General features: G+C 37.9%; 1 protein-coding gene across 1 annotated transcript; it reads right to left on the minus strand.

The window, feature by feature from the left end:
* Window positions 1-163: 163 nt before the first annotated feature.
* HABP4 (hyaluronan binding protein 4) lies at window positions 164-27901 on the minus strand. Its single transcript, XM_071731072.1, has 8 exons — window positions 27418-27901; window positions 18216-18363; window positions 17141-17302; window positions 16886-16957; window positions 15078-15161; window positions 6928-7096; window positions 5016-5195; window positions 164-3928 (listed from the first exon to the last, which is right to left on the minus strand). The coding sequence occupies exons 1-8, from the start codon at window positions 27677-27679 to the stop codon at window positions 3872-3874; spliced, it is 1134 nt and encodes a 377-aa protein (XP_071587173.1). The 5' UTR covers window positions 27680-27901; the 3' UTR covers window positions 164-3871.
* Window positions 27902-27912: the final 11 nt, after the last annotated feature.

Raw genomic sequence — 27912 nt, forward strand, 5'->3', positions numbered from 1 at the left:
TAATTACAGTATGTAAAACTCAGTATCTTTCATTCACATAGTAACAACTGTATAAATCTAGACAGAGGAACTAATTATGCTTAAAGCAGACAGCAGCTTATTGAGTCCTGTTAATTAGCAGTAAAACATTAGAGACAATAGAACACTGGATATTCACATTAGCTACCCAAACAGAGAGAAAAAACTTTATTCAATTTGTTAAGTGCTAGTTGGTCTCAAACATAATGCTGCCATTAAGTGTGAAAGCTGCTCCAAAGATGCAGCTATCTGCAACATTTTTTGTATCGCATCTTAAAAAAAGCAAATAAAACCTGAAGATTTAATGTATTTCACATTGATTCTAAATAATAGAGCCTAAGTGTAACAGTTGTTACTTCTTCCAAAGACTGAAGGTTTCACCCCTCCAAGCACAAACTAGTCCGTACACACACTACAATATATGTAACTGAAAGAGAAAAGCTCTGATTCCATGCCTGCTATTCAGAGTCCAAAATGTACTTTATCTTCAAGGACAATCATGTTTCACATTCAGTTGAGTCCAGTGACAATGAGCCAGTGAGACATTACTGTCTACATAGCATATACATGTCTATATGTATAAAATCTTTCTGTATGTGTGTGTATGTGCACATCTGCCTGTGACATCTTTGAAGAGGGGGGAGGGACAGCTTAGACATTGTTAGAATAATCTTAATGACACAGGAGTACTAGGGCTACAAATTTTTTTTAAGCCCAAAGACTGTGCATACCCCACCCCGGTTTTCATCTTAACATGTGTAACCAGAGCTGAAAGCTCACCTCTCATGGGCTGAATTGCATAATACTCCTATTTATCAACTAAAGGCTTTATTTCTTTTTATTTCTGATTCATTTTAGTCATGTTAAGAACAGGCATCCCTCTCCTCTTTCCTTTAAGGGGACTTCCATAATAATTCACTCTTGCCAGTCCTATACCACAGCACTACATACGACTCAAGTGGTCAACACAGTATCAACACTACTATTCATAATTAATAACAGCTGTGGCAAGAGGCAGATTCCTTTCTTTGTGAACTTAGAATGCTACATTAATCTAAAACTCAATGCATTATTTTTTCTTAGGCACTATAGTAATCTTAGCAGCAGAGTATTTGTAGTACTAAAGTGTAGCGTGACTAAAATCTGAAACATTTAGTCTTCTAAAGACACATGCCATGTTTTACTAGTGTTTGTATATATATTTACATATGATACCTTTTGCTTCACATGTAGGAATAAAGCTAAATCAGGAGTGACCCTTAGCAGCAGGCATCCTTAAAAGACATAACAGCTATTTTGGTACCTTAAATACTATAGGTGACTGAGATTCAATAAGTTCTCTTCACAACTAGGCAAAGGAATTGGATCTCCATTTATAATTAATACCTTTGTCTCGAGAGATGTTATTGACTAGAGAAACTTCTAAGCCATAGTTAAGTCTGACAGACTGTAAAAAGAAATTGTCAGACCTAGCTGCTCTAAGACACTTCTGGTTTAATGAGTCAAACAACTACACTAACCCTCATTCTTACAAAGTCTTGGGTTGTGGTTTGGTTGGTTGTTTTTTGGTTTGTTGTGGGTTTTTTGGTTTGGTTGTTTGGTTTTTTTTGTGGGTTTTTTATTTGTTTATTGGGGTTTTTTTGTTTATTTGTTTTCTGGGTTTTTTTAAACTGTCTTAAACCAGCCCACTTTTTTTTTTTTTTTTTTAAATCAGGAATTTTTAATTAATCTGATGAGCAGATGCTGATTATACAGACACACTTTGACAGGTCCTTTAAAGCATTCCCAAATAACCTATTTGTCATTCTGTTTTGAAAAACAGAAAGAAGTTAGAGGGGTATACAGTAACTTTTCAGGATCAGGAACCAGACAAAACAATCCTTTCAGCCTTCCTAGAGAACAGCCAGAAAGAAACCAACTGTATAACACCAGATTCAGCCCAGTAGCATAATAAGGTTTCAAATTATTAGTAAAAGGAAGGGTTACCTTTTAAGTTTTTCACTACTTTCTTTAGCAAAAAGACGTGTTAGTAAATAAGAGGCTGTCTTCAAAACACAATGGAAAATAAAGGTAAACCTTGCAAAGGAATCTCTCCACAACTATACACTCATTCATCCCTGCAAGCAAAAAAAATACAAATATTTCAGACACATTTTTTTCCTGTCCAATGGAATAAAGGAAACATGAGGGACAGAACAAGAAAAAAATTCCAAGACTGCCATACACAAAATCACTTCTGTTCCACTACCATGAAATCGACATTTTTGGCAAAAACACACCAACACCAATTAAAAGAGCAGCAGCAGCAGCAATGATTTCAAGTAGTATCTCACTACTATGAGGTGAAAGGGTCATTATTTCCTCCAGTTCAAAAAGCCGTAGCATGGGAGCCTCTAACACAAACACTTTGTTTGCGTTTGCACATTCTTTCTACTAAAAGTAGTCAGAGTATCTCTAAGCCACTAAAACGAGCTTTTTCTGGAATCCCAAATCCCATGCTATGGTAAACTGTCATGAAAGTAATATAAAAATGCAAGAAAAGTCCCCTGGACACCACTACTTTGCAGGCAACCTGTTTGGTGCATATAGAAAAAGAGGCAGTAGTATGTCCAGGATGATTATATCCTACTTGTGTAAAGCCTTTACCACTGAGGTAAGAGTTACTTTAAGTTCCTGAATACTCTTAGAGCTTACTCAGAAGCAAAACAGTTGGTTTTTTTTCTTTAAATCTCATTCACTATTTGCTCTCAAGGAGAATGCTTAGAAGTAATACAAAATACAGTGAGGCAGAGAACAGGAAAAAAACCAGAAGGTTTTATATTCATCTGCTTTCCCAGATTGAAAGAACGACTTCAAGTTGAGCAGGCATTTAAAGACTCGTTTGTGACTGACAGCTACATCCAAAATGTCCAGTGTGTTTGTCTTCTTATTTCTTACCCTCATCATTTCTGGCACCATTTCCTTCTTTCTCTCAAAGAATGGCTCTGAGAAGAAGGGGTTAAAGCTACAAGGAAAAGACACACCACCTCATCCCCAAAGTCACACAGACTTCTTGGTAAGGCATGAAACATTTTAGTTTGTAGTTACTCCTGTTAAAATTAAAAGACTCCCTAACAGTTTAATTTAGTCTTTAGCTCAAAATTCTTATATTACTTCATTCTCAACATCTCCAAAGTGGCTGCAAATTATATCTTGTTACTGATAAGAATTATAAGTAGCTATCAAAAGCATTTGTGCTGTCTTTATTTTAAAGATCGCATCTGTTTAGAGAGATGCTCACTGTTTTGGGTTGGGTCTGCTGTTTAGGTTTTCAGACTACATTCATACAGCAACAGCTTCAATCTGCTATTCAGAGTTGCAAAAATAATACCTCAAACCCAAACCAATGAGCAATTTCTTTTATTTGCCAAATGCTGAAGAACTGCAGCTTGTGACCATGTGAAACACATACTTCATCCAAAGGAACAGGGAAAAGTAGCTTACAAGTGCAGAGTGAAACATATTCTCAACTGCAGATCATGTTGTACATTTTCCTTTTCACCATGGTGACATGGAGAACTTGATATAACTTGATACACATTTTTAAACACTGTACTCCTGAACTTCATTTGAAACCTTATAGTGAAGTAGTGTAAGAGTTTACACAATTTTATCAAACGGAGGCAGACACTGGAACCTGTGACAGGATACCAGTCCACCTGTTATCTCCAGAACCCAACTCACTAGCAGAAGGCTGCAGTCCACACCAAACACCCAAACAGCTTTTCCAGTAGGAACAGACTTTGTTTATCCACACCAGCATAAAACTGGTCTCCACAGCTACACCAAGATACTACCATCCAAGGTCAGCGCTTCAAGCTAAAGCTGGAAAATCCTCAGGATCATTAGGATTTGGAGCAACAAGTTGCACCTATAAAGTAAGAAAGGAAGATTTTAAAAATTAATACATTTTATGTATTCCTGTATGAATAAACTAATACAAAACCATCTGACAGCTATGTGTATTTGTTTTACCTTGGAAAGGGTTTGTTTTTCTATTCAAAGTTAAATCTTTTGTATCCATCACTGTCACAGAAATGCTAAGCACTTTTCTCTCAGATATTATGACTCCTATAATATCAGCATTATAAATACATTCACAGTGCAAGTCTACTTCCTGGGGAGGACCAAAAGATCATAAGTTCTGCAACACCGAGATGATGAAAAAAAGTAGTAAAGCAATCTCACCCAAAATACTGTTTTTAGAAGCAGTGTTATTGTTTTTTATTACATTCTAAGGCTACTGCACATCCTGGATTGTAGTTTTAAACTCTGGTATTATTATAAAGAGGGTTTTTCATTCAGATAAAACAAATGCATCAAATCCCTTCCATACCATTCTGTAAGTTTCAATCATATTTTAATCATATTAGTCAGAATTAAATGCAGACCTTCAGTTAGTATGACAAATATGATGAATATCATATGATGGCTTTTTTCAGTGAGTGTTTTTTTTAAAAAAAAGAAACCGAAACCCAGCAGATTTTTTTAACCAGTTATATTAAACACTTGTGTCATCCTATAGGATGCTGTAGAATTCTGTCTTCATCTGTTGGATCCCAGATTTTTCTGATCTAACTCTCAGTAATCACAGTACTATTACTGTACCATACTGAAATTTTTTGTAAGGCATACAAGCTTTTGGATGTTTTAATTACTTCTCAATTTATACTAAAACTTACTGCTCCATTGCCTCCTTTCATCTAATTACCTCTATAGCAATCAGATCTTTTGCAATTTATGTATTAAGAGTTGTGACTCTGAATTTTAAGTAATATGATATGGGTCAGGCACTCAAAATAACCAGGTCAATGTACTATGAGACAGGAACTAGAAACAGTCTGTTGCTACAGCAATTAGTCGTTCCACACAAAAGGAGACAGAACCCTCACATGCTCTCCAACAACCAAAAAGATCCAACCAAGCTAACAAAAACAAAACCAAAAAAACCACATTACCACCACTTGTGATTGAGGTCCTGCCTCCTCAATTTGTCTGCCACGACCACGACCACCTCGTGCTCCTCTTGAACCACGGCCAGGGCGAGAAAGACTCCCAAAATTAATATCCAGCTGAGATGTTATGTCATTCACTGGTCTTCGAAAGATATGAGAGTCATCTTCAAAGTCTTTTTGCAACTAGAAAGAAGATCTGGTTAAAGCCTTTATCTTTCAAGTACAAGTTTCTCCACTCCCTGATCCATATACACGCACACACACTTAAATTGCAGACTAAGCAGCAGATAAATTAAAATGATATCCAGAATAGAAGACAGGCCTTAACTTGCACAGGATTTAACAGAAGTGGTGCAATAGGAAACAGTCCCAGGTGCCTGGGATTTTTATTTGCTGGCTCAGAAGAGTCCAGACAACAACACTGTAACACTGAGGTAGTTTTTCAGAAGTATCATCTGAGTTTTGCAAAGGAGTAGAGAGAATCAGACTTCAGCTATTTGTTCCTACAATTACCTTCAAATAAGGGTTAAAAGGTCACAGTAAACACAGTATTTGGCTTCTAACCAATATATTAGTCCCTTTTTCTGCTACTATGAGATTACTGTTGTTTTAACACAGTGTATTCCTAGTAGCTAGTGGATGTAAAGCAATTTTGTGTCATAATCTTAATGTGCACTCTAGTAACAATAGCATATATGTCAACTCATCCCATAGTGATGAACCACTTTATTCAATGTCTAATTGCATTTGAATTTTCCATGTTATGCAGTTCCTGAACCTTCTATTCTGTTTTGGCTATGTCCCTTGATAGTGTCAGCTAAGAGACTTTGCAAGTTTCTTTTCGTTAAAAGGAAGAGAAACTTGCATGCACTCTTCCCCTGTTACATACTTGCTTCATAGCTTGTGAAAGATACCTTTCCCACCCCTACCACCACCTCCCTCAGAGAAGGAAAAGGACATAATAGCAGCTGTGACCACCAAAAGCCACGCTATAAAGGATGCAGGCCACAACTGTATTTGTGTCTGGTAGCACTAGTGTGATTAAGCACCTAAAGTGATTAAGGCTTAAAAAGCTGCAAGTTCTGATGTTAATATTTTAAGTACACAAAGGATAATGTGTATTCATATGTGCATGCAAACCCTAGGGATCAAAATTTCTAGTATATAAAAATCATGGTAGACTACAAGTATATTCACATACTTCTGTGACCCCCACATTTCAAAAACTAAGTAAACAAGAATCTTCCAAAGAAGCATTCCCTCTCACCCCAGTAATATCAGTAAACTAGAAATCTCCCCAGTAGTGTCAGTCACAGCAATATGGACTAAAAGTTAAGGAAAATGGGGGGGGGGGGGGGAGGCACATCCTGTAGCACAAGCTCTCCAGAGCTATTTCTAATAAGCAGGAGCCTAAAAAAAAGAAAAAAAAAAATCTGAACAAAAGTTCTGTGTTCTAAGTACACAATGAAAGCTGAGATCCAGCACAGAAGATAACTAGGACATTTAGCACCCAAATAAAGGATATCAAAACCCTGGTTTTGCAGGCAATTAAGCTAAACAGGGTTCAAAGTAAAGATAAGTAACCACAGTTGCTCTATCAGCATTACCAGATATCTGCGTAGGTGGCAGCAGCAAGGACACAGGTTTTATATTACTAAGACTGAGCCACAGGGTAGAGCAACTTGGTATATTAGGTATTTACATACAAAATAGGGGTGATGATCTGAGAGAAGAAAATTGAACAGATAGCAAGTTTAAAATAAGTTTTGGGGCACATATGTGATTACCGTAACAAAGCTTAAATACTGATTTCTAGCTTGTTCAGATTATTTGAAACTATTAGAAAAAGACAAGAGACCATTTCCTTATCCTGGGCATAAAGCAGAGTTTACAGAATTCCTGTGGCAATGCTTACATCATCACTGTATTTTGACTTGTGAATCACCACTGCTTTGGAAGGAACAGTGGATTCTGGCTTCCGGATGTTGAATTCAGGCTTTGGACGATTCTGTTGCTGAAGATTTTTCCACTCATCTAAAGTCATTTCTTGAACTACTTCTTCCATTGGCTTTCCTTCAGCAACTCTAAAGATTTATAATTGCAAAGTAAAAAAAACATTAGCTTTTAACACACCAGGATGAACAAGAACACCAGTCTCTGAAGTACGGATACTAAACAAAATATTTTGAATGTTTCTTACCAAATTACTATCCTCAATTTCCCTTGGTCCCCACAGTAGCCTGAAGTGCAAGTTTTTCATTAATGTAAGTTGGAAAATATACCTATGGCCTTCATACTCTAGACAAAACCACTATGTCTTTCAATCTGGCGTATTCTCAGCTCTTCTGTTTAATAATTAATCTACTCCTAGCAAATACAGCCATAGCAAAAGCAGCATAAAAAGAAGCTTTAAAGCACCCCAATTGCACCAAATGATTCATGTCATTGCAGGACAACAATATGGAATGGATTCAGTGAAGCTTCTACTCATCAAAAAGACACAGTGAGCACACCACAGGATCTAAATTATTATTAACATTTCCATTGCCAATTTCACCAATTGTTTCTTTGTTTTCTTTCGTCAGATGTAGTTGCACACAAGGAGACAGTAACTACCACTTGACAAAACCAGATTATTCCTAGTCCCATTTTAAGTTGTCACAAACTGAAATAATGATAATACGTTCAAGGAAAATGTTCAAGGAAAACACCTGGAGTACATTGGAATCTGCTTTGCATGTATTTGAACTGTAAAGACAGAAGCTTTATATCTGTATTCATAAGACAAGAATCATATGGCAAAACTAAAGATTCTTTTCCACTCATCACTGCTTGACTACTCTTCTGACACTTTTCTAATGGTGAACAAGACTGACTTACATAAGATGAGCAGCTTTTAGGGCACTGTACACATGTATCTTTTAGTGATATTTGCAGAAAGCTATTCTCTACTAAACCTCAATTTACGTAGGGAGCACAGCTCACTTCATCATCATAACAGTTTGTTGCAGACACAAGTCAAATCCCATGAACTACAGGAAAAATTGCACTGATTTCTCCCAGACACTTGAAAAGACATTTCTGCCTTCTCCCACACAAAATTGTTACACATCACAATAGCTGTTGAAGTTGGTTAAGGATTTACCTAAGCCCGATTTTTCTCAGAAAACCCTTTCATTAGGTCCCTTATACTAGTGCAGAAACCTGTCTTGTTTTTCCTCACTCAATCACAGTTCCAAGTCTTCTACCAATGATTTTTCTAATGTAAATAAACAACTAATTCGATGCTAGCTGGAAGCCAGATCACACACATTTGTTGAGAGTGTTCAGTATATTTAGAACTAGCCTGTGTATGAACAGGCCCATTCCCACTTCCTACTTGAGCTTGGAGGGAACCTTTCTATTCCTCGCCAGTCAAAATTATACAGTATTTTCCTGAATCACCCAGCATATGGAGAGTAAAAGCACACTTGAACAGTAAGGCAGCCCTTAATTTTGGCTCCAGGATGAAAACAGGTTTAAATGCACTTCCCGGAAAAACTAAATAAAAAATATGCAACTCTAGTGCTATATGCTTGCCCTCTGACCTGCTTTATTACCTTATTATTTTAAAAACAACACTTCTACAGGGAAGTTGATAGCATTAAGAAACAATTGCTCATCAAACATTTAATTTGTTGTTCTCAAGAGCAAGAACCCAGCTAATTTCTTATTATCTGAAGCTTCAGTTTTGGGAATAAGAGTTGGAAAAACAGGATTAGTTTCAAACACCCAGAGGAAGAAAAGATGAGAAAGTAAATTAACAAAAAGGGGACTCCATAAATTATTTCAATTTCTTCCCAAGCCAATATCTCAGGATAGAATCAGTAAATGGTATATCTGGGGGCAAATGGTTTACACGGTGTGAAGAGATTTGGCAAATGTGGGTGCCAAGCCTCTCTCCATCATCTTTTAGAAGTCCTGACAATCAGGGATGTTCCATTGAATGGAAGACTGGCAGCACTGGTGACACCCATCTTCAAGAAAGGCCAGAAAGAGGATCCCAGTAATGATAGACCTGTCAGTCTCATCTCAGTGCCAGGGAAGGTCATGGAATGAATAATCTCAAGAGCCATCATAGAGCAGTTAAAGGTCAGCCAGACAATCAGGCCCAGTCACCATGGGTTCATGGAAGGGAGATCCTGCTTGACAAATCTGATCTCATTCTACGAGAAGTAGATTAGTGGCTTAGGAAAAGGTTGTTGATGTAGTCTACCTGGACTTCAATAGAGCCTTTGACACCATCTCCTATAACATCCTAATGGAAAACCTGACTGCCTATGGCTTGGATGGGCATACACTCTGCTGGGTTAAACACTGTCTGGATGGCTGGGCCCAAAGAGTTGTGGTCAATGGAGTTAAATCCAAATGATGGCTGGTCATGAGTGGTGTCCCCCAGAGCTCAGTGATGTTTAACATCTTTATTAATGACCTTGATGAGGGGATTGAATGCACCCTCAGTAAGTTCACAGATGACACCAAGTTGGGAGGGAGTGTCAACCAGCTGGATGGTAGAAAGGCTTGACAGTCTGTCAGCTGGACAGACTGACTGTTGGGCTGAGACCAACTGTATGAAATTCAATAAGGTCAAGTGTTGGATTCTGCATTTTGGTTACAACCCCAAGCAATGCTACAGGCTTGGAGAAGAGTTGCTGGAAAGCTGCCTGGCAGAAAAGGACCTCAGTTTTATTGACTGACAGTTGGCTGAATATGAGCCAGCAATGTGCCCAGGTGGCCAAGAAGGCCATGGGCATTCTGGCTTAGATCAGAAATTATATGACTAGCAGGTCTAGGAAAGTAATCCTGCCCCTGCCCCTGTACTCAGCACTGGTGAGGGCCCACTTCAAGTGCTGTGTTCAGTTTTGGGCACCTGAATACAAAAAGGACATTGAGGTGTTGGAGAAAATCCAAAGAAGGGCAACAAAGCTAATGAGGGGTTTGGAAAACATCCCCTATGAGGAGCAACTGAGGTGTTGGGGCTGTTTAGTCTGGGGAAAGGAGGCTAAGGGGAAACCTTATCACTCTTTACAAAAACCTGAAAGGAAATTGTAGTGAGAGTGGAGCTAGTAAGAGACTCCCTGGTGACAGATGACAGGACAGGGAGAAATGGCCTCAAGTTGCGTCAGGGGAGATTTAGGTTGAATATCAGGAGAAACTTCTCTATAGAAAGGGTTATTAAGCAGTAGAACAGGGTCCCCAGGGAGGTGGGTTAGTCTCCATCCCTGAATGTGTTTAAAAATCGTCTGGAGGTAGTGGGTGGGGACATCGTTTAGTGGTGGGCCATCAGAAATAGGGTAATAGGGTTAGGATGAGGTTGGACTTGATGGTCTTGAAGGTCTTTTCCAGCCTGAGCAATTCTATGGTTCTATGAATTTTTTTTTAAAGTCTTTCATTCTCTTCTCCCATTAAGTTTTTCCATCTTAGGGGAAGTGTTTCACTCCTTGGCAACTGCCTGAAACAAGTACTTGAGAAGTAGCTATCAGTCCTTCAATATGCAAAAGAAAAACAAGAATTTGAGTGAAGGCTTAAGGTCATTTCTGTGCATTTTTTCACAGTATGGTACTTTACAAATTTTCTGCTTTTTCTATGGCACACAGTCATCAAGAATACTGAATGAATGACCAGTAGCGTGAGATGCTAAAGAAACCAAGTAAGTGATTTGAAAATAAACAAGCATCATCAGAAGTCGAAAGGACAAACAGAAATACTTACTCTCAGGCAAAAGTATCAGCCACCAAAATGCAGAACTAGAAAGGCAGAAATTCTGAAGAACAGATCCCAGCTCTGCCTTCCCTCCTTTTCCTCTCCCCCCCAGCCCCCTTCCAACCATACAAGAGTATTGCAGGTAATCCAGTCAAGCTGAACTTCAGCATCATTTGACCTTCCTGCAACAGCATACTATTATAAGAGACAACAATAGTGCTGTTTGGAACATATGTCACTGCTGGAAGGGTGGAACAACTCAGAGTCACCTCATCTATGTGGAAACAGGTAGAAAAGTATTGTAAGGCAGATACAAGGTCGAAAATACATGATTTATATGCGAAATCTTGAAAGAGCTGCTGATGAGGAAAGACACACAACTCTAAAAAAGAAAAAAAATTGCATATCCATGATGGCAGGTAAGGCAGGATGCTTAGGTGAAAAAAACAATTACAGTACTTTCTGTTTTCAAAGCATTGGAAAGACCAAAGGATAACAAAACCTTTACCAATAGAGGACATTAAAGTCAACTAGACAGGTATGGTTCGTCACGCCTTGGGTCAGCAAGGCCTCTCTCAGATCTAAATTTCTATCACCATAAGACAATACAAGGACATCTTACAACACAGCAAATTGAGTTCACCAGAAAACAGTCACAGGCATTCTTTTGAAAAGTACACATCTATCAAAAACAACCACTTGCCCACTCTAAAGAAATACTGCAAATTTTTACTGCAAAAATGTGGTCTGTTAAAACCAAAATGCAGTTTGATTTTTATTGCAAGGAATGGTTTCAGTTGCTGAAACAATACAAAATTGTTTCAGGATGCCAAGACTCACAAGTGGAAACACCCCCAATCATTGAAGCACAGCAACAGGAACCTGCATATCACATTTTGGACAAAGACTTGATTGCAGATTATTTTGGGCACAAGGCCTTTATGGAAGTGCACTTTGTGCATTACTTTCTACCTTCAAACTGTATAAATTTTTAGTAACTGCTTGGTGTGCATTTTCATTAATCAAGTTAATAAGATCCTTGGCACACCAACAACAATGCTTACAAAATATTGGCAGACGCGTAAGCACTGCCTCAGGACATGAACAAACTGAATCCACAATGCACATACGTACCAAAACATTACATGGGAGTAATTGTTACTACTGCTTCAGTGTTTTCAGTGGGTGACCATAACCCACTGCATTATTTTCTCTGTGTATCTTTTTTGCAGGAACTGCTGAACATGAATACATAATTATGCAGGAGAAATACAAATGAAAATAAAAATGGAAATCTGAGCATTCAGCTCACCTACTTGGCTCATTATTTTTAATGACAGCTGGTCCTCAAATCATCCTTTATATTATCCAGCTGCATAAAACATTTTTATTCAGCTTTTATCACAAAATCAACTACCTTAATCTTTCCTACTAAGCATCATTTACAGGAGCATTTCCATAAATTATAGCAAAATTCAGGGTTAAAAAAGGTAATACCAAGTGACAGCTAAACAAGTTAACTATAGAAACAGAAACAAACCAAATACTCCTAAAGATCTCTGTCTATGTACAGATTTATGCCACTGTTAAAAAAACAACAAAAATAACAACACAGCCAACTAGCACCCACCACTCAAATGACAAAGCAACCAAGAGAAATTCAAAACAAACAGAAAATTCAAAACAATCTAGAGAAGTAAACAGCTCAGTAAACTTGAAAATTAATTTTGAAGGCTTTCTACTAAATGACCAGAAGAGTATACAAACTCCACCAGAATATAATTAAGTCCTGTGTGAAGAAATGGAAGAAAATCCTGCAGAATAAAGAGTAGCTTTGGAAGTAGCTTTGACAGGAATTGATTAAAATATGCCTTGCTGAATAATAAGAAAAATCTATGTATTTGAGTTACCAGGCAAAACAAGGGTATTACATCATTCATCCTAAGAAGACAAGTTCAACAATATGCAGTGTGAGGAAAGCTGTATGTCATTGTACTATTTACATATTTTATATGTAGATTTAGAAGCAAAAAATTCCACAGCTATTACCATGGAGTTTGGGATACTATAAGCAGTAATAAATATTGTTGAAATTTGAAGATACAGGAAAAATAACTTGATTCCCATTAACAAACTTCTAAAGAAACTCGTGTCCTGCAATATTTTTTGTAAGTGGAAGGTCCAAAACAGCAATGTGGAGACAGTTCTGAAGGCAAGATCCCATAACTTACAGAAGCCCAAAGAAGTCTTTCCACAGCTTCATTGAAATTAGCCAGCACCACACCAGAAATCTATAATTACCGTGCAGACATTCTTCCTATTTTCCGGGAATACTTTTTTAATTGGAAACAGTCACAACAGGAAAGACAATGAGAAGAAACCAACCCAGGTTTTCCATTTCTCCCTCACTACAAGTACACAACTGCAATAAAATAGTAGAAATGGATACCTTGAAATTAATGTATCTGAAAGTCAAAATGAGAACAATCCCAGCTAAAGTGAACACCTCCCACACAGCCTCATATTGACAATGCAGCAAAAGCAGAAGAGAAGCCTAGCAACACTCTTTGATGTTGTATGTTACTTGCCTAACAGGAACTCTGGAGAGCAAGAGCAAACTAAGCATACAAGACCTTAAAATATATCCTGAAGCCTGAAAACCATATGCCATCAGCTTTTGCTTGTAAGTATTAAAAGGACAACCAAAATAATTTTACCTTGTTAAAGGTGTATGCTATACAACCATACCTAATTGCCTAGACACTATTCACATGATGTGTTCTCTACTGTTTTAAAATAGTCTCCCAAGCTGACACTACCCTCAAAGTAAAACTTTTACTTTGTTATACAGATTTGTGAGTCTTCACTACAGAATTTCCTGCACTGAAAAGACTATATGATGCAGAATTTTGTATTTATAGGTTCTTTGTATATTTTAATCTTACAGTCTTCAGTGGACTATTCCTAAACAAAGTTTTTTTTAAAAAACATGAAGAGGAGTAAAATCTTCCAGAACTCTCAGTCTGACTGAATACCTAGTGACCTCTGAAAAAGGAAAAGGAATTAAAGACAACAGGCAGATTCTGTCAGGTGCCTTTGCCACTACATGTGTTTCTCATGCCTTGCACTTCAGAAGGAACTGATGTCAGGACACATCTACAATGAACTTGTATTGGAGCAGAAACAAACACAAGTCTTTTACAAGTAAAGGTACCATTAGCTGACCAAATTAACTGAATAACTGTTCTCATATTTAGCTAACACAGTACATTTTTAGCAGTTTATCTACAGTATCCATCTGATTTAAGTTAGTCTAGAAATGGTTATCTGGAAATCAAATCACAGCCATTAAATTTCAGAGAAAGATTTCCCCCTGTACATACCTCACTAGTTACATTCTAAAATATAGTTTAAAATTAAAAGAATCAAAGCTATATCGACTCAATTTCTTATAGAGTTGTATATGAACATATAAACAGATTTTGTAGCCTAGTCAGATTTATAATTAAGGAAAGAACTGAATCCACTAATAACTGGAGCTTCATCATTAGGTAAAAAAGGCTTCAGAGCTGATTTCTCTTTATAGAAGAGACAGCTGACATTTTGCACAGACCCTCTTTCACTCCTTACATGATATTCACCATATGCTATTTCATTGAAGTCTCTTACTTGGACAACATTGTCCAGCTACTTCTTCTTTAGCCAGTGTTTATTTGTTGTGAAGTAAATTCTCACTGGACACCAGTAAGAATGAAAGCCAGAAGATGAGGGGCAGATTCCCTATTTCTCTCCTTCAAGGCAAGACCATTTCCAGCAAGATTCACAAGTTCTAGAGGGAGTCTTCATGAATAGATGATAGCTGCATGGTATTAATGATTGATGAACACTGAACTACAGAATTTTATCTTAACGTATTTCAATTGTGTTTTTATGATTGTAAAGGCAAATTGTGTTTTTATGATTGCAAAGGCAAATTGAATACCTTTTCCTCATGAAAAACATCAAAAGACTGGTTGCTACAAACTAGCCAAGTTAAAAAGTTAGACAATAAGTAGCTCCTCCTAAAATTATCACTAATTCTTAGGACCACAAGCGTCACTGGGCAACTAAATGCAAATGGCATCTGTATAAACCAAGTTTTAGTCTGAATTAGTGGATGCCTTTTCACGAATCACAAATATAGACAAAGCTTTTCTATTTTTAAATATTTGCATTAGCAAAACTTCAGTTCACATTTCAAGTGAGCCTCACAGTACATGTATCTCAGTAACAGTCGTTTGTGTTCTTGGCATTTAGAAAGAAAGTATATTAGTCAGACAATACTTGTTCAGAAGTTCTCCTTCAGATGTCCCTGGCTGCTCAGGTGTTTCTGCCATCTCTTCCATAGGAGCAGTCTGTTCCATCGCACTAAGACAGTAAACAGAAAAAAAAACAGTCTTAATTTGTCGCACTGGAAAAAAAAAAACAAACTTGCAGATCAATACATCACTTTTTTTTCCTAGAATTCCTTGAGAGGGAAAATAAGGGGAGAAAAACTCTAGGATCATTAGCTAACAGTAGATCTAGTAAGTGACTAGTCGAGCAACTAACAAAATAAGCAGCATTAGAAAATCCTAATTTATGTGTTCTTTTAATCAAAAAAAGTGAAAAGAATGTATGAAGATTAAATAATACCAATACTTGGTTACAGTGTATCACTGATGTTTGGATTTTCCTTTTATTTTTTTTCTTTTCAGCTATTAAAATGGCAAAATTCATACTCTACGTTCACGTTTTCTGCAGCACTGCCACTGGCTTGCTATTAAATGAGAGCAGTAGCATACTTCCTTTCATTCTACTAGTCATACATATTTAAAATTAACAGCTTCTATCTTTGATGCATCATTGGGTGCAATTAAGGCACAGATATGCAACTGACATTTACAATTGTTTAGACAATTCCAATTTACTGTCACTTCCACCATGTGCACCCAAAACCCAAAACCAAAACAAAAAAAAAGCACCAAACCAAAACCAAACAACCTAGGGGAAATAAATATAAGATATCTTAAATCTCTAGTACTTCACACAACCTTCTCTGACATCCTACAGAAGCTAGTTTTGTTCTTTTGGTCAGCTATTTTTGTGTTATCAACTCAGAACTATGCTAACCTAAATCCTTTGTTCTGAAAAGCCAGAGTACCTAATCAACCTTTTACTTTTAGTATGAAACATTATAAAAGACATAGAAACTAGTAAAACCTTTCAGAAAAATATTAAGATCCAAAATCATTATCCATCAAGGCTGCTTTTCAGTCTTTTAATCAGATTGACTGAATCCATAACAATTTTTTAAAACAACATTATTTTTAAAACTATTTTTTGAATGAATGTGAATGTAGACAAAGACACTTGTTATAAGTTCAAAGTAAAGCCTTTTATCTGTCCCTTATCAGCATTCAATTAAAGAGTTCTAGATGTGCAGGAGAACATAAGAAACTGGAAACAGAAGCACATTGCTAGCTGAAAGAAATGGACAAAAGCCAACACATATAGTAAGCTTTTTGCAAATCTGAACAGAAATCCATACAAAAAATTCAGAATTTAATTGAATTTAATTGAATTTTCCCAATCTTTTTCTACCTGACTATTAATAAGCCATCACATTCTGTTACTAATCCTCCTGTGCACTTTAAAATGTATTTCAGTGGTAAAGTAAGATAAATATTACATCCAGAGCCACAGTGAACAGCTCTGCAATTTAGAAGTGATACATAAAACTTGAGAAAAAGAGACTGGACTTTAAGCCCACTACAGAGCTTTAATCTTTTAATTGACATTTTGTAGCAATGCCATTCAATGCCAGAGTCCCACTCACCTTACTATTGAGCAAAGTCATAACTTATTTCAGTTAAAAGACACCTTGGCTCCCACCAAAATATTTTGTCAGTCTTAATTGAAGAAACACCACCATGCTTTTGCTATAAATTAATCTTATCCACATGAAGCAGATGAGTTCAGATTACCATAAAACTAAACTCATATAGAAGACAAGGCTTATAAAGCCCAAAATGAACATGAGACTGATGAACAGAAAATTATTATCTGAGGTGGGCCACAGAAAGTGAAGATTCCAGATGAGTACATGGTACCTTGCGTCATCTTTAACTGCTCCCCAGTTGCGAGCTCCACCTCCACCCTTTTTGCCATCTGCTGCCATTCCCCTAGAAAGTGAAACAGAATACTGTGATTTTTTTTCATTAGAACTTCAAACTAAAACCAGTATTGACTTTTTGCCAGCCAACTTGGATACAAAAAGAAGGGAACAGAATACTTAAGAGACACTACTGCAGTGCTGACTATTATTTATTTTACACCAAGAAAGAATCAGCATACAGAACACTTACATTTTAAAATTCCCACTTTGTCTTTCAAATTCCCGTTTTCCTCTTTGGTCAAAGCCATTGAAACTTCTATTTACTCCACCACTTCTTCCTCTACCTCGCATTGGACCTCTTCCTCCACCACGACCTCTTATTGGCCTCTCACCATCTAATCTTTCAATTGGTCTGAAAAAAAAAAAAAAAAAAATCTAATCAAACTTTTGTTTCTACAGAGCAGTTAACAGGAGGAAACAAAAATCATATGGTTGTATCTGTGCAGCTGTGAGATACATCAGTATGAGAGCTACTGCACAATTTTTAGAGTGCATCCTTAAACAGCACATGGTACTGCTGTACTAGTTTTGTCATTAAAAATGGACATAAAATGAACCCAGGAGGAAGTATTACAGATAACAGGCAGAAAGTTCAGCTGTTTACTGATAACACTGGAAATGCAAGAGAAATTAAAAAAAAATTCTATAAAACAGTCAATTATTCAGCAACTTTATCAGATAATACCTCCACTGTGTAAATCCAGAATCATATTCAATTGCTAAAAATTTCAGGGAATTTGTTGAATACCAACTATTGCAATGTAAAATAAGAACAGCCAAACTCTCAAGCATAAAAGGTGGAAATTTCTAGTACTGATAAAGACTGCAAAATTCATATGCATTCACTGTCCAAGCTGTAAATAGTATGTCATGGTTTATTTTCAGTTTCAGGAGTAAAATTCATTCAACTTAGAACACAGACCAGAGGTTCTGTGAAGTGTGGTATGCAAACTCAGAAATGAACATTTACATTACAGGCTAGGCTATGTTTTCAGATCCTTACACTGTTCTGTTGCTTTACATTTCTAGCAGGTAACAAAATGGCTCCAAATCAATCCACAAGGAAGATGAAATTATAGTTCAGATTGGCATGAACTAAGTAGTCTTGCTACAAACCTACTTGCTACTAACACAATCATGTCTTCCAGTCATGTTTGGCTATTAGATCTGCTTTAAGAAGGTTGTCTTTGCCTTCCCATCCCTGTTCAGATCTTCCTGGAGACCTCCAGATCTTCCAGCCTTACTTTTGCCAGCATGGTACATACCTTTCCACTGTGAATTCTGCTTGTCTTTCTATTTCATAGGAACGGTATTCCCTGAATGATGGTCTCCAATCACTTTTGTCTTGCTTCACTTCTGCTCCTCTGTTGCTGAATCCTTGCTTTTCTCCACGCTTTGTTGCTTGCTTCTGGCCTACACAAACACACACACACACACACACACACACACAGATATATAGATTACTAACAGTTCACTTACAACTAAACAGCAGCTTTCAAACTACTGAATGAAATTAATTGATTATACTTTACAATCTTCTGTTGTACACTCTCATATTCAAAGTCCACCAAAATATTAAAAGTTCTTGCAGCTGATGTTGCCAGACACAGCCTGATTTAAAAGATATCACTTATTTTGCCTTTTTTATTGATGAATCTGCCTCAGGCAAAATACTGTGGATGTTAACACAACTTAGAAATTTCCATAAAAGACAGACTAAAGAAAAAATATATTGCTTACACTAAGTAACAGAAATGGAGAACAAAAACTGCCTCTTTCATGTTCACTCAAAAAATCTTGCCAGAGTACTACAGGACAAGGGAGAGTAGCTTCAATTGAAGATATGAACTGCAAGATGCTGCAGAAGCAATGAAGATGGGGAAAAGAGAAGGACCATTAGAAACAGACCTTAGTTGTTGGTTGTCAGCCAACATGCTGCCAGATGAGTTGAATTTATAAGTCTGAACTTGCATCTCTACTTTGGCTATGGTCTCCAACAACGAGAAGAGGGTCACTTTCTTCTAGGAGTGCTCTACAGAGGAAAGGACCATTCACTAACACTACATGTCACTGAGTTCAAGTAGCAGAAACCGAGGCTGTAAGTACAAAGGCTCCAACACCACCAATTGAATATAGAATGTAAGCATATTCTAAGATAAAGCGTATGTAATCTTTTAGGGATTTGGTCACTGTTGGGATTAAAGATGAGCAGGTTGGACAGGGTGAACGCAGTGAAATTGTGTATTATGAGAGAGAATAAACTGAGGTTATTCACTAAACCCATACACGCCTGGAATAAGTTTGAAGGTCATTATGTGCTTCCTTACCCATTTTTCCAAATTATGTGCTCCATTTAGGACAATGTTTTTAAGAAGTAAGCAAGCCTATTGCTTGCTAGGCCACTGTAATTATACTGTTGGCTGAAAGCTGAAAAATATTTTGGTTTAAGTCAAGCAAGAAAGGAACTACAGAAACACTGCTCTTGGACCAAAGAAAATGAGCTATTCTTTCCACAAGAAGCACCTGTGCAATGCTGAGCATGTCACTGAACTCAGATTAGCAGACAAGAGGCAGTCTTGGCTACTGTGCTTCTGTAGCCAGCTCATAGAGCGAAAAAAGTCTATTCTGTGTCACAATATTAGGATACAAGTTAGTTCATAGCTCCATAGAAATGTTAGCACAAGAAGATCACTGCTTAAAGATTAGGTGGCAAGCATGCAGTCTGTGATGTCACCTTCAAAAAACCCCAAAATAAACAAACAGCTTCAAAAAACTATCCACTCAGTGAATAAGGTAGAAGAGTGGTATATACAGCTTTTTCTTATGCAGTAAGAACAGTGGTACCTGTATAAAGAAGTTAGTTTTATTTCTGCTACCGAACCAACCCTAATTCTGTTTTCTATAAACTATAATTCACATGGCATAATATATTCCAGTAATTCTCTCTTCAAGACTGGAGTTGTTCAGCCTTTACAACAGGAAGCATATTTGCATCCTAAAAAAATACAATACAATCTCTGGATAATAGACAGCTTTTGAAATCAGTGTCTGAGTAAGCTTTTCAAACTGAGACACTTTAATATAAAACAAAATTATATGCAATAAAGAATTGTATATATGGTTAGAAAACATGTCTGCTCTAGGCACATAAAGTACACTACCAACTACAATTGTTAACAGTGTTAAGTGTTAATTCCCAATGGGAATCCTCCTGTGGAAAAGCTGACTACTCATTTGTGACCTCATTGTTACATTTTTTTATCTGAATGTGCAACTACAATACAAGAGTGCATTCTTTTAGCCTCTCACTGTCTATGAGAAACGTAAGTTACTCTAGAGTAACCTAGAAAGAAAGTCATAGTCAGAGGCCAACTTCTATACATAATTTAGTATCAACCTCAATTTCACCTTAGGATTCTAAGAGCTCCTCAGAACTAGTAAAGTAAAAAAAAAAAAAAAAAAGTAAAAAGTAAAAAAACTATTACATGTCACAAACACTGACTATGATAGACAAAGCAGTCAGCTCTACTCCAATTTCAGTGCAAAACTATTTTACTTTGATTCTAACAGGTGTCTATAATAACTACAGACAGAATATTACAATTACATGTATAAAAACATCCGTAATATGCAGCAACTACATCTCTCTAATAAACCAGTTCACCCTGAGGACAGAAGCTTTCAATCTGCTTGTGAATCAGTTCAAATACCAGCATAACTTTCAACTCTGCATGTAAGAGCAAAACAAACTGGAAGCAGTGACAGCATTAGCTATTAGTTTTAATCCTCTGCTATTCGTCTGCCCCAGTGCAGACTCATTCAGATTCACTTTTACCTAAGGGCCACCTACCCTTCGGGGGAAAAATAAGGTCCAAAACAGCCCAACAAAGCAGTCTTGTGCAGTGCTGCCATAGTAGCTTTATTGAATGCTCATTAACTGCCTCTCCAAGTACACATAAATTTTGTGTGCTTGTTAAGCAGGTTATCTTTGCTTATCAAACCAAAGCAACAAAAACAATAATACAGAGTTTTGTATACCATCTACTTGGTGTTACAAACATCACTCTTTCCCAGTTGCCAAATTCAGTTTCTCTTTAAGGTGGTATTTCTGTGTCTTGCTGTTACACCTGTAAGCATATTCAGCTGAAGACATTGCCCTCACCATCACAGTTTCTCCAGGAGGCTAGACAGCAGTCCAGTCTGTCAGCTGAGCTACCTATCGCTCTACTTTTCTAAACTAAGGAATCAGAAAAGGAATCTGATGCTTAAACCATTTCAACAGATATGGGGTTTTTTTCAGAAGCAGCAGCTGACGTATTAGTGGAAAGACATCTGTAAATACTAAAGAAAAAAACACAGTCTTACAAGACATTGTTAAAACTCTAAATCATAGAATTCATTTACTTTAACCATTTTCACTTTCCTACCAATACTTTACTATCAATATTTTGTTTATGCTGCAGTATTTAGATAGGAAGACCTTCTAGAAAAGTGTTATCACAGAACTTGCAGCTGGGAAAGCAGAAAATTGTTCTGCTTTGCCTGGCTCCCCAGATGCTAGATGTCAATATTTTAACAGCCAGATTTAAAACAATGCATAAAAATCTAGCTTCCTCTGAAGTGAACAACACCCTGAAGTGTTGTTGTCTAGCTCTCACCAAATTTCTCCACACATACCTGTCCTCAAAAAATGGAACTTTTGCCTGGGAAGAGATAGTTGCTTGCAAAGAGGTAGTTTTCTAGGTCTTGTGGGCTCTTCACTGGCTTCCCACTGAGACATCATACTCTCAGCTTTTTGGTTTTTGGTTTTTTTTTTTTTTCCATTTAGTTTCAAGAGCAAAACTGGTTTTTTGGTTTTTTTTCTTTTGTGAGGCAAGCTTTGACTTTAAACAAACACTGCAAGCAGTCAAGATTGTAGTTGCTACAAGTGACTATAAACTAGAGCAGAAACCTTGCTCTGTTTCCCTCAAATCTTATGTAAAGCAGCATGGCAGGGGTAGGAGACAGCCGGCATGCAGTTCACAGGCTAAGGGAGGTTACTGCTGCTAAAACAAAACCTTGTATTCTGGCCCAAAATCCAGATGACGATGGGCCTGAGATCAAATCACCTCACCAAAATAGTGGTCATTCAAACCTGGTGAGGAAATTCCATCAGTATCCCATTTCCATAAATGCAGCCAGGGATGAAGTGCCAAATAGATTATTTCTGTTTTGCCCAAGTAGCACAAACAGAAACAGAGCAAAGGCAAACTTAGTGTAGTTTTGATTCAGTTTGGATGAATGACAGAGCAACCATAGTAGCCAGATGAAAGACTTGTAAATCTTACAGCATATATTTGAAGAAAAAAAAAAAATTATGAAATACTTTCCATCTGGCATGCAACCCTTAGAGGTTTTGTGAATCAAAGATTTTAAATGCTGATTTTTGGAGGACTGATCCACAGATGGGCTGCTAAGTTGGTATCCATATTGCTGTCTGAGTATGTACATGCATTGATAAATATCATCACTCTGTAAAACGAGTGCTAAAGGTCAATTATAGACTCTGCAGAAGGAGGATTCTCACTCTATTTCACAAAAACTGTCTGAAATTTTATCTATTTCTGTAAAGTAAAAACACTAAACATTCTTTCCCTTCTCCAAGACTCACCTGCACTCCTACATACTAGTCCTTTGCTACTTTCAGACAGCTCCTCTCAAAACAAATACCTTAAATATCTCCCAGTTCACTCCATACGTTTTATCCTAGCATTTTCGGGTGCTTTTTCTCTTTTTAACATGTTTAAGGTGACCAGATGAGCAGACACACTTCAAGACATGGAAGGGTGAGAGCCCTTCAAAAGCACAATTGCTTTTCTACTTTCCTTGCTCCTGCTACCTTAGTAATTCCCAACACTGCATTTCCTCTAGATGGCAAGTAAAGACAGACCAGCTGTTCTACTCTTAACAGTTCCAATAATTCCAAGTTCTCTTTCCTAAATTGCACTAGTCGAATTGCAGTTTGAAAACTCACCCACCTTCATCCTCATTCTTCAATGCATGTTGCTTTACATTTACTGATAGTGAATTTCTTCTGTCATTTTATATCTCATTTACAAGATGCAATTTGAGTCATTGCCTAGTTAGTCATCTTGTGATGGGCTAAATAACCTTCTGCCAGCAAACTTCAGTTATTTATCCCTCTCAGATCTCTTTTAGCACAAACTTCCCACACATTTACATATGCACAATATAAATAAATTTAAACTGTGATTAGAATTTCTAATTTCAGACATGTTTCAGCTGCCTTATAGGTGTTAAAACAAAACTTATAGCAACACTGGTCCTAAATTTAAATCTCTCTTTCCACTTATTCCAAGTGCTCTGCTTTCAGCTTCACAACTCATTTTTAAATATAAAAATCTGACCTGAACCTTAAGAAACAACTCAATGGGAATTCAGGGGAGATAAATCAAGTAGAAAAGCCAAACAGGACTGCTGCTTCAGTTGGTCTGGAATGAGGGCAAGTGGAGAAATTGTGCAAGTGGAGAAATTGAAGGATCTCCATCATTAGTTATGGCTGTATGTGAAGATACTACTTCATTACCATCTCAGCAACACAGTATCCATACAGGCAAAACTTACATTCCTTTAAAATAAAGCTGCATAACTGCAAATGGGAAAACACTTCACACTCTCAAGGACTTCTTTTGATACATTTCAGACCATAGAAGATTTAAGACTGCACACTCAGTCTGTGTGTGTCGATGTGATTTTTAATTCCAAACTTCAGGAAGTTAATTTTGGGAATCAATCATGGCTAGTGATGCAATTTGCAAAATACTACCACAGTATTTCAAAATACAAAAAAAAAAAAAAAAAAAAAAAAAAAAAAAAAAAAAAAAAAAAAAAGGCTTCATCTCTTCATCTGTTGCATGTAGTTCACCAAAGACACCATGGAGTTACACTTTTCTTCAGTATTATTTTTCATGTGTGCCAGTACTCAGTTACAGAGTTGCCTACTGCAGCTTTCCTCCAAACAATCTTTATGACTATGCAGCTGAAAAAATTAAGTTAAATATATTATTTTTAAATACTAAAATTGCAGTCAGTATAAAAGGAAATCCCCTAGAAACATTCGGTGCTGTAGTCACTTGAAAACCATAACCTGTATTATCCAGGAGCTCCATCTAAATGTTACATTAGTCATCAAATGTACATGAAAGAAGAAAATCTTTTAGAGGTATTAACAACAAAGGTTTAGAGATCTCAACAGAACAGAGCTTATTACTGCATGATCAACAAATTTAATTTGCCTGAGGCAGTGAAGAACGCAAGCTCGGCAACTGGGCCTTTTGAATAAAGAGCTGGCAAATGCAATTTGATCGCTGTGCTAAGAATGAACTGAATTAACATTAAGTGCTGCAATTATAAGAGCTGTAATACTTACAAACAGCCCTTACCCAAATCCTCAGCATACAGTCTAAAAATCATTAAAAAATACAGCCAGAAAAATTGAAAAAATATACCCTTAAGGTAAAAAATGTAGGTTTTGGTAGGCTATGAAATAGGAGTCCATTTTCTCTTTAAAGAAATATTTTTAAATATTAAGTATTAATTATTTAGAATATTTAAAAAATGGAAACATAACTGAGAAAATTGAGGAAAGTTTGAAGAAAATTGAGAAAATTGAAATTGAGGAAAAACTCCTCTGGTAAAGCCTGTAATTAAGAAAATTTTAAAAAGGTGACTAACAGAACTTTGTGAGTAAAACTTCCACTCTACAATCAAAACAAACCCAAAAGAAGTTGATCAGAATACTGTAAAACTTTTTATACACTGCAAGATCAAAGACTAGGCTTGCTTCAAGGCTTTCTAAAGATAAGACTACTTTGTTCAGATTTACTATGCTCAAGAAGTAATACAATAACAAAAGAAAAATCACAGAACATTTAACAAGAATTTTTGTGACCCCAACAAGTAAAACACCCAAGTAATTAGCTACAACAGTCTAAATTAGGGTTGGTTTTGTTTTGTTATTTATGAAAGTTTACTCACTGGTTTCACAATTTAATAAGTTTAATCAATATTATTTATTTCTCCAACCAGGGTTGTACTCTTCCAGCAATGGTTCTATCATCAGATGACTTTACACCAAACTGAGCAGGTACAAGGACTTCCCAAGGGATTACCCATTCCCAAGTATCAACCTGATAGTTCCCCAAATCTTTTACTGTATAAGAAATCAACTTTGTATAGCGCAAAGAAAAAGCTGCCTTTCCTCTTCCAAAAAAAGCCTAGATTTTTCTCTCAACCCACCACTTGCTTTGTATTTGTCAGCTGTACTGTCTTTACTTGCTCTAAGACAGAGGGTCATACCTGTCCTTCAGAGCAGGTGTGCTAAGAGAGCACATCCAGAAAAGACCAAGTCTCAGCTCTCTACCCTGGTTCAGCATCCTGAGCACTATGTATACTGACAGCCCATACTTTACAAGAAGCTCGAGGCATAAACATACAGCACATACAAAATCCAGGATTTCTTTAAAGAAGGAAGCATGGCATTTTTCAGAGCAAGTAACTCCTCTTAAGATAAATGTTAATTCACTTTCACAGAAGCTATTTTAAACCATAAGTCTTTTTTTAATTTTAAATTACCAGGAAATTAAACAAGATGCACATGCCTGATGCTTTTAGATAAGAAACTATAGATCTTAATATCAAGGTAGCAGAAAAGTCTGCTTTATATAGGGAACTGTTTGTTACCACAAAATTACACTGAGATCCTGCATGATTAAGATACCTATAAACAAGTAGGAGGTAAGAGATGCTTCTCTTCCCATACTTCCACACTCCCCTTAGGCTACTGACAATCACCAGTTCTTATTCAAGAATTTTTTCATTAAAACTTGAGACACTGCTGTTCACTGAACAGGCTCCTTCATCTTCCATTTGATAATCAGAGCAGAGTACCCTTAAAATAAAAGAAGGTTGTTACTAGTGTGAGTACTGGTTTCACAGACAAAGATCTCTGACAAAGGCACACAATAACTGCATTAGAATCTCAAAAGAGAAGTTTTATACAACTTCCCCAAGTGATAGCGACAACTTCTTTAGACAGTCCTCTACAAAGATGCTCGTTAACTCATATGCTCGTTAAAGCTATTGGGCATTAATAGTTTCTCTGTTCCACAGGGTCAAAAAATGTGCTATTGGAGCAGTGAGAAACCGTAACTCCAAGTAATAGCACTGGTAGCATTGCCAACAATTTGATGGAGCAATAACCCCAAATAAAAGGCCACACCTTTTTCTGCAGTATTAAAGCACACAGTTCAGTTACTACAAATGTAACAGAAGCTTTTACTGCAGGAAGAACCTACCAACTTTATAACAGCTGATGTTCACTTCCTGTTGAAGGAAAATGGGAATTCAAAACAACTCAAGAAGGTAAAACCAGAGTCTTCTGTGTAGAGATTCTCAATGTCTGGAAATAATCATCCAGCTCTCAGATACGTTAGATACTGAATCCAGCAACCTGATGCTCAACAACAGATTAGTAAGAACAAGAACAGTCAGAAAACCACTTCTAAATGCAAGGAGCTACAGCCCACCAAAGCCATCAGCTGCAAAGAGCACTGTGCCAGTAGTTCTCATATAAAAGCTGACTGGCTTCCCTGCTCCCCCAAGCAAATATTTGCATCAAATCCTGGCAGCTGACAAACAACCTAGACTGTTCCTGAACATTGTGGTAAAGAGCTCACCCAGAAAATAAGTTTTTGTTGAAAGGTTTGGGCATCAGTACAAACTAAGTACAGGTTCCCAGGAGACGTTAAAATCCTGAAGAAGCTGAGTGCCGGAATACAAGACAACAAGCCTGGAAGCATCAAACACCAAAGCAAAATGTCAAGGGTGACAGCAATGAAATGCACCAACAAGGACACTAACAGAGCATGAAAACCACAGATGCTGTTGTGGAAGAGATAGGTCTCCTCATTTACCTCTCAGTATTATTTCTAAAGTTTTCATTTACCCCTCCAGAGGCCCGTTTCCCTACCAAAGCCATCCCGTGTAGGCTGGAAGAACTCCAGAAGAGCCTCGGGAGTATGCCCAAGCACGGCCACCTGCAGCAGCGCTCCTGCTGCCATTTGTTTCCCCCCCATCACCGGACTCTAGAGATGATCTACTTCCAAGCCCCCTGCCACGGGCAGGAACACCAGGAACTCGCCCAGGTTTCTCCAAGGGAACTTTCGGGCAGGCATTCGCGACAAAAATAAAGAAAACCCAGTTATACTCCCCCCCCCTCCCGCTAACTGCAAGGCACCCCACGGCTACCCAGTGGCGGGATCAGCGCGGAGACCGCGGCTGCGCTGTGGGCCAGGTCTGCCCGCAACAGCGGAGCCAGCCGGAACCCCACTCACCCCTCAGGGAAACCGCCTGCCGTCCCCAAAATTCCCGAGCCACCCCCCCGCCGAAGAGGCGTCGTCGACGTACCGGCTTGCGGCGGCGCCCCGGGCTGCCTGCGATCCTTCTGGGACTCCTTCTTGCCGCCGCCCGTCCTGGGACCGGCTCTGCCGGCGGCACCCTCCGCCTCCTCACGCTTCTTGCGCTGCTGCTGGCGCCGCTCGGCCTCCCGCAGGATGTCGAAGGGGTCCGACTCGTCGTCCAGAAGGTGGTAGAAGCGGTTGGCGACGGCGCAGCCGAAACTCTCCTGCATGACAGCAGCCACCGGGCTGCCCACCGTCCCCTTCATCATCGCCGAGCTCCGCGATGCCGGTCCCGGGGTTGCCTGTGCGTAGGGCTGAAGGACCTCGACGGAGGACCTAGAGCTGACGCGAACCCGGCTCCGGCTCAACTCTCCCCGGACAGCCGCACCATTGCCCTTGCCCCTTCGCCGACACTGGGCAGCCAACCGAGCTCCGCAGCCCCGAGCAGCCGCGCAGCCCTGGCCAATCAGCACCTCCAGACCCACCCGCCGCCAATGCTGAA

The sequence above is a fragment of the Heliangelus exortis genome, chromosome Z (genome assembly GCF_036169615.1).
Source record: "Heliangelus exortis chromosome Z, bHelExo1.hap1, whole genome shotgun sequence".
Taxonomy (NCBI): domain Eukaryota; kingdom Metazoa; phylum Chordata; class Aves; order Apodiformes; family Trochilidae; genus Heliangelus; species Heliangelus exortis.